We start from the raw sequence: 9,960 nt of genomic DNA on the forward strand, positions 1-9,960 counted from the left end.
ATATATATATATATATATATATATATAATCAAATTGAAAGTTTAGTTAGGATAAAAGTTGATACAATTTAATGATGTTCCTTTTTATATATCAAAAATATCTTTCTCATATTTTATTATTATTATTTTTTTCAAATTGATTAGTTTAATGCAACCTGGAAAAATGAAGACTATATTTTATTTTTATTTTTATTTTTTTTAAATTACAGTAATTCACTTCATACTAAACAAATAATTTAGATCAAATAAAATATAATATTAAACTAAAGCATATATCATTTTAAACATTGCTAAAAAAATATGCAATAATTTCTGATTTCCTTTAAAAAATTGCCAGATTTTTTTTTATTATTTATTTATTTTTTTTTTTTATAAAAAGAGTATAACAATTTTATCATTATTAGATGAAATGTGAAGAAGCATGACTCCCAAATTCAAAACCATAGCCAATATGAACATTGGCTTATCAGTATATAACAATAGTAATTTTTTTTTTTTACAAAACAAACATCATCTTTTAAAGTAAAGCTAATTCAATTAAAATGGCTTGTTGGAATGGTGAAGCAAATCTAAATTCTCATTAATGATATCACTTTTAGATCGGGGCATGATGAGAGTGTTATAGGTGTGTCAACGTAGTTGAGATGTTCGGGTGCACCTCCTAATCCTTCGATCTTTATATTTGGTTAAAAAAGAAAAAAAAGAAGCAAAATTAAAAAATCATTGAGTTTCTTCATTCATTTGAGTCAACCTCAAACAAAAAGATTGCTTTAAATTTGAAGATGTAGTGTAATTTATTATTTAAAAAAAGGAAAGAAAATTTAGAATTAGAATGGGAGCTTTTGACTGCAATTATGTTACACATTAATACATGTAAATGCTTAGGGTATAATCTAGGACAAGATTATAAACATATTTAGACAAAATATAATGTTAGTTTATCCTAAACTAATATGTTTGTTATATTTTGACTCTCTTGAACTTTCATAATCCATTTTCAGTTCTTCTAAATGTTTGAAAAGCAATCAAATTTAGTCCTTTTTTAAAAAAAAAAAAAAAAAATTAATTATTAAGGAAATTCATCTTTGAGCAGAACTCCAAGAGCACAAACTTACCTTTCTGTTAAAGTGATATTTAAATTAAGCTAAATAAAAATTCTTTTAAAAATATTTCTAAGGTTCTCAAAGTTAGAATATTACTTTTCACCTTTTTATAATATTTCAAAACTATTTTTAGATTTTATTACTCAAATAGTACAAAGTTTGAAATATTATCTGTGTATCAAAATTTTTTAATTTGAAATTTCAAAAATGTTGAATTATATTTAAAAAGATAAAACTATTAATGAATATAGTATTTCATCAATTCATTTTTCTTAAAATTAAAATATATATTAATGATGTATTTTATATTTTATGATATTACAAAATAATAATTCTACGAAATTTTCAACTTAAAATATGCTCATAAATCAATAATTAAATAGTTAGTATTCAATTAAATATTTCAGGGTAACTCAAACTAATTTTATGGTTTAAAATTATATTATCAAACATATTTTAAATCATTGTTTGATCTGAAATCAAATTTATGAATCTGCTACCAAATATATATAAAAACATGAAATACAATTTTGTTTCCAATTGAACTTTTTATTTTCATATTTGTCTACCAAACAAACCCTTAAAAATTCTAAGTCTTCCTTTTAGATCCTAATTTTTAGCCCGTTTGAATTGACTTGAGAAAAAATTGTTTTTCGAAAAACACATTTTTATTTAAACACTCTTGACAAAAGCTCATTAAAATATATTTGGAAACTATTTTGAGTGGTTACCAAATACTCCCATTTCTTATAAAATGATTTATTTTTTAAATTAAACACTTAAAAAATCTATTCCAGAGACGTACTTAGTATGACATCATAATGGATTTTAACTTCAAAGATAATTTTGATACATTTATGTAAGGGGAATAGTAATATTATTATTCTAATTTTTTGGAGAATAATATAGACATTTTTTAACATAGATAACAACATTTAAGATATTATTTTCTTCTTCTTTTATATAAATATATAAATTCCACTTTATCAAAGTCAATTCAACACTCACATGCAATATAATACAAAATCAGAATAAAAAATAAAAAGAATAAAAACAAAAACAAATGACAAGCTTGTCTTGGGTTATGTTATGAATTCTATAATGTGTGTGTAAAACATGCCAAGTTTGAAATTTTTCAATAACTTCACCTTCAAGACACTGTCTAATAATTTCTAAAAAAGCAATAACCTAGCTAGCTCCTCTCCCTATATACATACACAAATCCAAAACAAAACTCCAAATCTTTCTCAACCTCTTTCTCTCTAGATTGATGAAATTAAGAAAAATGGGGTTTGAGCAAAAGCAACCCCAAGGGTTTCTCAAGTCCCACAATCTCAATTTTCAACTCAAACATGTCTTCCATTTCCTCTTCTTCCTTGTTGGATTTTCCTTTGGAATCATCCTTTGCTTATACTTCAAAACCTATTCTCTCACTAATCCAACCCCTCCTAATTCTCCTTCTTCCTTCTCCGCTTTGCCACCGTCGTCATTTTTGCTCGCACCCGTCAGCTCTCCTCCACTGTCACCGCCTCCATCACCGCCCGATCAGTCTCAGCCTCGGTCTCGACCTCTTCTATTTTTATCAATCCCGAGAAATGGGAGCTCCTCCTCTAACTCTTCAAGGGTTATTGTTTCCCTTGAAGAACATAAGTCTTTGGTTCATAACATGAGTGATGAGGAGCTGTTTTGGAGAGCCAGCATGGTTCCAAGAATTGTGGAGAGTGACAAGACAGTTCCAAAAAAGGTGGCTTTCATGTTTCTGACAACTGGACCTTTGCCATTGGCAATTCTTTGGGAGAAGTTTTTTAAAGGCCACAATGGCTTATACTCCATTTATGTTCATTCACATCCTTCTTACGCTGATGAAATGCCTCAAACTTCTGTTTTTTATGGTAGAAGGATCCCAAGTCAGGTTTGTTTAATTTTATTATTATTATTATTTCTTTTTAAAAATATTGAGTATTTGGAATTTGAAAGTGCTAAAAAAAAAGTTATTATAACCTTTCTAGAATTACCATTGAGATTACAACTACTAAAAAAAGAATTAGGAGCCTTGTGAGTTTGAGGGACATCTGATTTATGAATTCTTAAAATATAACTTTTTAGTCCTCAGATTTTTAAGAATATGTAAGTTTCAAAATATATCTTTTTAATCGAAAGATAGAGTGTTGATCTCTGAATTTGTATAATGTAACTTTTTTTAGTTTTCGTATTTTTAAGAACTAAGTTTCAAGTAATTTTTTAAAATTATTTTTTCTAATTTAAAAGTCATATAATTATTTAAATAATTAAACAAACTTACTTCATTACCTTTTAAAACACATTTGTAAATATTTGGGGACTAAAGAAGTACATCTTGAAAACTTGGGATTAAAAATGTAGATTTTGAAAATTCATGGACCAAACATACATATTCGGAAAAAAAAAAAAAAATTTCTCATAAATGGTGGGGATGTGATTGTCTGATCACTTCTAAAAATGATCAAAGTTAAAGGTGTTATTAATAAATAAATGAACTAAATTTATGATAAAGACAATTGTTTTAAATAGTAAAATTGTTGAGAATATTTATAAATATAGTGAAATGTCATTGTCTATCAATGATAGATCGTGATAGTCATTTATCAATATTGATAAATGTCGACAGACTGACATAGATGTTTATATCGCAGTCTATCACGGATAAATAACGACATTTTACTATATTTGTAAATAAGTTGTCTCATTTTTCTTTGTTTAGAAATAGTTATTATGATAATGATTATGAGTTTCTAAATACCTTTTACCATCACACCTATTATATATATATATATATATATATATATATATTGAGTATATCACACTTAATATTGTGTTTTGTGTTGAGCCTTTTCTTACATCTTACTCAAATTTAATTTCAAAAACATTATAGCAACATTTTTTTTTAATTACAGCGGTCTTCTTTCGCTAATGATTTTTTTAATATATAATATTGTAGTTGCAGAAAATATTTTTAGACTTCTTGCCAAATTTTAAAGAGTCCTATATTCCAATACTTTTTTGTCTTTCATTATCACAAGAACTACAAATCATATATAGAAACAATCATTAATTTTTAAAAATATATAACACAAAAAATTAAAGCAACTTAAACATATTACATGGGATCCATATTTTAAAGTTCTCTAATTTTAGCTAAACAAAGTAAATGATTTTTTTTTACGTGTAATATAGTACAATGTACAAGTTCTATGTCAGTTAAGTTATGCTCACGCTAGTGAAAGTACATGATTTTTTTTATGTGTAATGATAGTACAATGTACAAGTTCTGTGTCAGTTAAGTTATGGCCACGTTAATGAAAGTAGATGGAAATTAAATAATAGCTAAGTAGGTGTTATAATTAACATAATTCTGAATTATTGTAGGCTGTGTATTGGGGGACTGCAAGCATGATTGATGCTGAGAGACGCCTTCTAGCAAATGCCCTTTTAGACTTATCAAACCAAAGATTTGTTCTTCTCTCTGACTCATGCATCCCATTGTTCAACTTCACCACCATTTACAACCATGTCATGAGCTCAAACCTAAGCTTTCTCGGCTCATTCTATGACCCGAGAAAGTCTTGCCAAGGCCGCTACAACCCCCAAATGTCGCCTGAGATAAACATCACCGACTGGCGAAAGGGTTCCCAATGGTTCGAGGTACATCGAGAGCTCGCTCTTCACATCGTCTCCGACACGAAGTACTATCCAATCTTTAAAAACTATTGCCTCCCACCTTGCTACATGGATGAGCATTACATACCAACTTTGGTGCATATGTTGAAGCCTGAACTTAATTCTAATAGGAGCATCACTTGGGTTGATTGGTCGAAGGGAGGCCCTCATCCAAGTAAGTTTGGATGGAATGATATAACTGATGAGTTCTTGAATAGGATAAGGTTTGAATCAACATGTAATAATGAGAATTATGATCAATACTATTCCACTTCTTCCATTTGTTTCCTTTTTGCTAGAAAATTTTTGCCAAACACTTTGGAGCCTTTGTTGAGGGTCACTCCTCTATTGCTTGGTATTGATCCATAGGGAAAAAATGTGCTTGTTGAATGAATATTATTCAATATCTGAATTCAATTTTAAGTTTGATTACATATGATCTAGGTTTATTCATTTAAGAGTTTAATTTGTACATATTTAGAAATAATTTTGAAATTATTATTCACTTTTGTGAAGTTTAACTACTTCAGGACATGCACTATTTAATCGATCATTCAAAATAAAACTGATGATATAAATCATGCTTAAAAGTATAGCACCAAATGTGTTTGATTGGAAGCCGTTGATGCAAAATTTGGAATGGGGAAACAAACCTAACTCTCACGAGACATCAACAATTGAATTTATAATTTTGGGGAAGAGAGGACTTGCAAAACAAAGAAAAAGGTCCCGATGTCTAAGTCAGTCAGAGAATTGAATAGTAGAGAAGAAGTCAAAAGTTTAAGTTACCTCGTATGGAGCCTTAATGGTCTATTTATAGTGGATTCAACTTAAGGTTTATCTTAGTCATATTAGGATTAAGATTTGAGATTTAACCTCCTAGGATTAGGAATATGACTTTTCCTAATCTCAAACTAGCTAGATAAATCTTTATCTTATCTCTTTTTATTTTTGATTTTATCTGATCTTATCTTGATTTTGGGCTTTATTCTGTCTTGTCAAAATTCACCCACAAAATTAGCTCCCACTCCCAAGTTGGGGTTCGTGGTTGACTATATTCTTATGGGCTAATCTTCTAAGCAATCAACTTAGGAGTACAATCTCCCCTTTTATTGCCACGTTATCCCATCGCGAGACGTATCTCGAACTTTGTGGGTGTTGGGCCAATTGAGCTAAACCCTTTTGAGGTCCAACCAATTTTTCAATGTGCTTCTTGATGGAACGTACACATTTACAATGGAAGAAATAACGGATCTAAAGTACTCTAATTAGGTTAATTTCAAAGAATAAGCATGCAATTAAATTAAGAACAAATGAATAGAAGATATACAACCTTTGTAGACTCAAATCTTCTCTAAATCAGCTCCAATCTCCTCATGAATGGTTTGTAAACCACCACGAGAGTCTTCCCGACTATTCTCCGGCCTTAGAACGGGATGATGGGACCCAATGATTGACTAATTTGGAGAGGAAAAGGTTAAGGATTTAAGAGGAAAAATAGGTTAAGACTTTCAAGAAATTTCATGAAATACCACTTGGCCAAGAGAGCTAAAATTCATAAAACTCTTCTTTTTGTAGGTTATATCATGAAAAACATGCAACTTTGAATTTGATGAGAAATTGACACTAAAAAATCTACTAACTCAAAGTAGGATTAGTGGGGCAAGTGTCTTCAATTGAAAACAACACTTAATGCAAATGTTTGAATTTCCCATTCAAGATTGTTGGATCTTTCCACTAACTTGATCAAATGTCAAAATTTGACTCTGAAAGTCCAAAGTCAATAATTTTGACTTTTTGATTTTCAAAGTCAAAATCAACATTTTGACTTTTATTGCATTTTTTACCTAGTCAACAATTTTGAATTTTTATGCAATTTTGACCTAATAAACTATTTTGACTTTTAATGAAATTTTGACCAATTCCATTTAATTTCAAAATTAATTCTAATAATTAATTTTAAAATTTAATTAATATTAAATAATTAATTTAACAATTTAATTAATTAAATTTAATATTAAATCCAACACTAATTCCAATTAATATGAATCTCTATTCATAATCTTGATATTTAAATCTTATTTAAATATCTTCTATTTTCTCTCTCTTTATGTTTAATTCAAATTAAACATTAGGTTAAAAATATCATATATTTTTAACGCTTTGCTCCAAAAACCAAATTTGAATACTTCAAATTCGTTCGTCACACTATTCTAAGATTTACGATATGAGCTAGTATGGGGACCTCATGGATTTACAGATCATGGATTCTAACGATCCAAGATTAACCAGCTAAACTCTTTAACCCAATTAACCAACATTCGTTAACTACTGGATCACTCCACTAAAGCATGGTAGTTGCACTCCCCTCACTATAGATATATTTATGTCCACTCAATATAACTATAATCAGTAAGTCAACCTTTCACAAGTTGTTCGTAATAACGGTTGGGTGAAAAGCTGTTTTACCCTCAAGATTACATCTTGCTCCTTAAGACTTACTGATCCTCTAATGAACAATTGGTATGTGATCCAATCACTAAACCGAGTCCCTTTTGGGCCAATGAGCGAGTAGGGCCCCTTATTCAAAACCCGAAGTTAGCACTTAAGGGAACAAACCTCTATATTATCCCTAAAAGTGGATAGGGGTGAATTTCGTCTTGCACTCTATGTCCCCAGCTATCTACCTGGTCTTACCCTTGAAGTGGGAGGCTTATTGAGCTGGCATTGTTGAGTCAACCCATGTAAATCTAAGGATAATCCTGAATAAACAGGAGTTCATAGTTAGCTCAGGATTAAGGTCAAGTTACATAGATCATCACTTTGAAATAATCAGTTTTAAATGGTAAACAACGTTATAAAGTAAGAGTGACTTATTTCTTAGTTCGGTCTTATACAAAATCTTTGCACGGGATGCCCCCACTCGCATGTCTCCACATTAATGATTTAGGATCATATCGTTTGTACTGAATACAAAGTGGGCCGCATCCGATAATGTCCCCAGGATAAGGTAACCGACCTTTTTCGTATATTACAGACCATTTTGACTATCTACTCGAACTTGATTCACTTTTATGTCACTACATAAAGTCCAAGTATTCATGTAATAGCCATGGATCTTAGTTTATTGGATTTAGGTTCCTTCTAAAACGAAATGAGCAATTGATACATTCAATAACAACTTTATTGAATAAGCCCAATAACATCTTCATTGATAACATAATAAGTTTATTGTTTACAAACCACAAGTTTTAGGACATAAAACCCAATACTTCTCCACCTCATGGCAAAATTATGCACTAAGTTGTGCCAAGCCCACCCTAAAAATAGGCCCAACAACCGATCATTGGTCTCCTAACCCAAGGTAGGCCCCGGGTCATGAGCGAACCTGGAATATTACTTGACCAAGCCTGTTATAGCTCAACCAACTTCCTGATGTCCTCCCCCCTCCCCCCAAGGGCGGAGTTATGGTTACTTCACCCATCATTTCCTCAATGGGTCATCGTTTTTGCTTATCTTCAATAATCTTGTAGCTTGATCCTAATCTTGTAACTTCTTTTCTTATCTTCAATAGTCTTGTAGCTTGATTATATATCTCGTAGCTTTTTTGCTTATCTTCTCTTAATTAAGGTTAATTTTTCTATTTTATATGACGAACTTTAGTCCGAACTTTAATCTATGTTACATGATATATGCAAATTGACTATTAAATTTAAGTATAACTTTCAAATAAAGGAAAATGAGTCAACTTATTTACAAATTATCTATTAGTGATAAGCCGTGATAGACTTTTATCAGTGTCAGTAATAAATGTCTATTAAGGTCTATCGTGGTCTATCACTAAGTGACATTTAGCTATACTTGAAAATATTTTCAACAGTATTACCATTTTAAAAAACTAGTTTTGCATGCATTATGTAAAGTTTAAAAAGAAAAATTAATTATAAAAGTTTAATAATACAACTTTAATATTAAGTGATGATTATAAAGTAAATCTAAAAATAATTATAAAAAAAAACCATAAAAACAAGATTTTAAAATCAAAGATAAATTTCGTGTACAAATGGTTTAATCTTGGAAAAAAATACTTTTTTGGTCCTTGAGTTTTAGGAATAGGTGTATTTAGTCTCTATTATTTCAAAGTGGTCATTTTGGTCTCTAAGTTTTAAAGACTAGGTTTAAAAAATCCCTTAACTAATAAATCAATTAAAATTAAACATAAAATTAAGTAAATAAACTATGTGACAAGATGTTGAGTTGTATGTCCTAAAACTCGCAGTTTATAAAGTTAAACATATTCTATTATCAATAAAGATGTTATTAAACATTTCTTCAATAAAGTTAAACATATTCTATTATCAATAAAGATGTTATTAAACATTTCTTCAATAAAGTTGTTATTGAATCTTTAAATTGCATTATAAAGTCTAAATCCAAATAAACTAAGATCCATGACTATTACATGAATACTTGAACTTTATGTAGAGACATAAAAATGGATCAAGTTCGAGTAAATAGCCAAAACGGTCTATAGCATATGAATAAGGTTGGGTGCCTTATTCTAGTAACACTATTGGATGCAGCTTGCTCTGTAGTTGTTACAAGTTGATGTAAAGGTACTATAAACGAAGTGATCCTGATTCGTTCATGTATTGACATGAGGAGTGGGAACGTCCTATGCAATGAGTTTGCATAAGATCAGACCAAGAAATAAATCACTCTTACTTTATAACGTTGTTTACTGTTTAAGACTGATTATTTCACTTAGATAACCTAGGTAACTCGATCTTAATCCTGAGCTAACTATGAACTTCTGTTTATTTGGGATTACCCATAGATGTGCATAGGTGAGGGTTAGCTCAATAGCGTCGGCTCATTAAGCCTCCCATTTTATGAGTAAGACCGGGTAGATAGTTTGGGATATAGGGTGCAAGATGGAATTCATGCCTACCCAATTTGGAAAAAGGTTGCTCTCTTAAGTATTAAATCCAGATTTTGAACCCCACCCTCTCTTTGGCCCTAGAGGGATCCGATTTAATGATTGGATCATAAACCAATTGTTCATTAGAGGATTAGTAAGGACTTAAGAAGCAATACGTAATATCAGGGACAAAACAGCATATTGACTCAACCGTTATTACGAACAACTTGTGAAGGATCGA

General features: G+C 30.0%; 1 protein-coding gene across 1 annotated transcript; it reads left to right on the forward strand.

Moving 5' to 3' along the window:
* Positions 1-2,387: 2,387 nt before the first annotated feature.
* Positions 2,388-5,167, forward strand: LOC120077297 (glycosyltransferase BC10-like). Its single transcript, XM_039031186.1, has 2 exons — positions 2,388-3,014; positions 4,508-5,167. Exons 1-2 carry the CDS (start codon positions 2,388-2,390, stop codon positions 5,165-5,167), a joined length of 1,287 nt encoding a protein of 428 aa, XP_038887114.1.
* The last annotated feature ends 4,793 nt before the right edge of the window (positions 5,168-9,960 follow it).

This window comes from Benincasa hispida, chromosome 1, assembly GCF_009727055.1.
Source record: "Benincasa hispida cultivar B227 chromosome 1, ASM972705v1, whole genome shotgun sequence".
Lineage (NCBI taxonomy): Eukaryota > Viridiplantae > Streptophyta > Magnoliopsida > Cucurbitales > Cucurbitaceae > Benincasa > Benincasa hispida.

What these genes read in the sequence shown, in the direction of transcription:
- LOC120077297 (XM_039031186.1), top strand. Translation starts at nt 2,388, where the DNA reads ATGGGGTTTGAGCAAAAGCAACCCCAAGGGTTTCTCAAGTCCCACAAT. An exon ending in GTAGAAGGATCCCAAGTCAG is followed by an intron (nt 3,015 to 4,507) that starts GTTTGTTTAATT and finishes GAATTATTGTAG; the next exon opens with GCTGTGTATTGGGGGACTGC.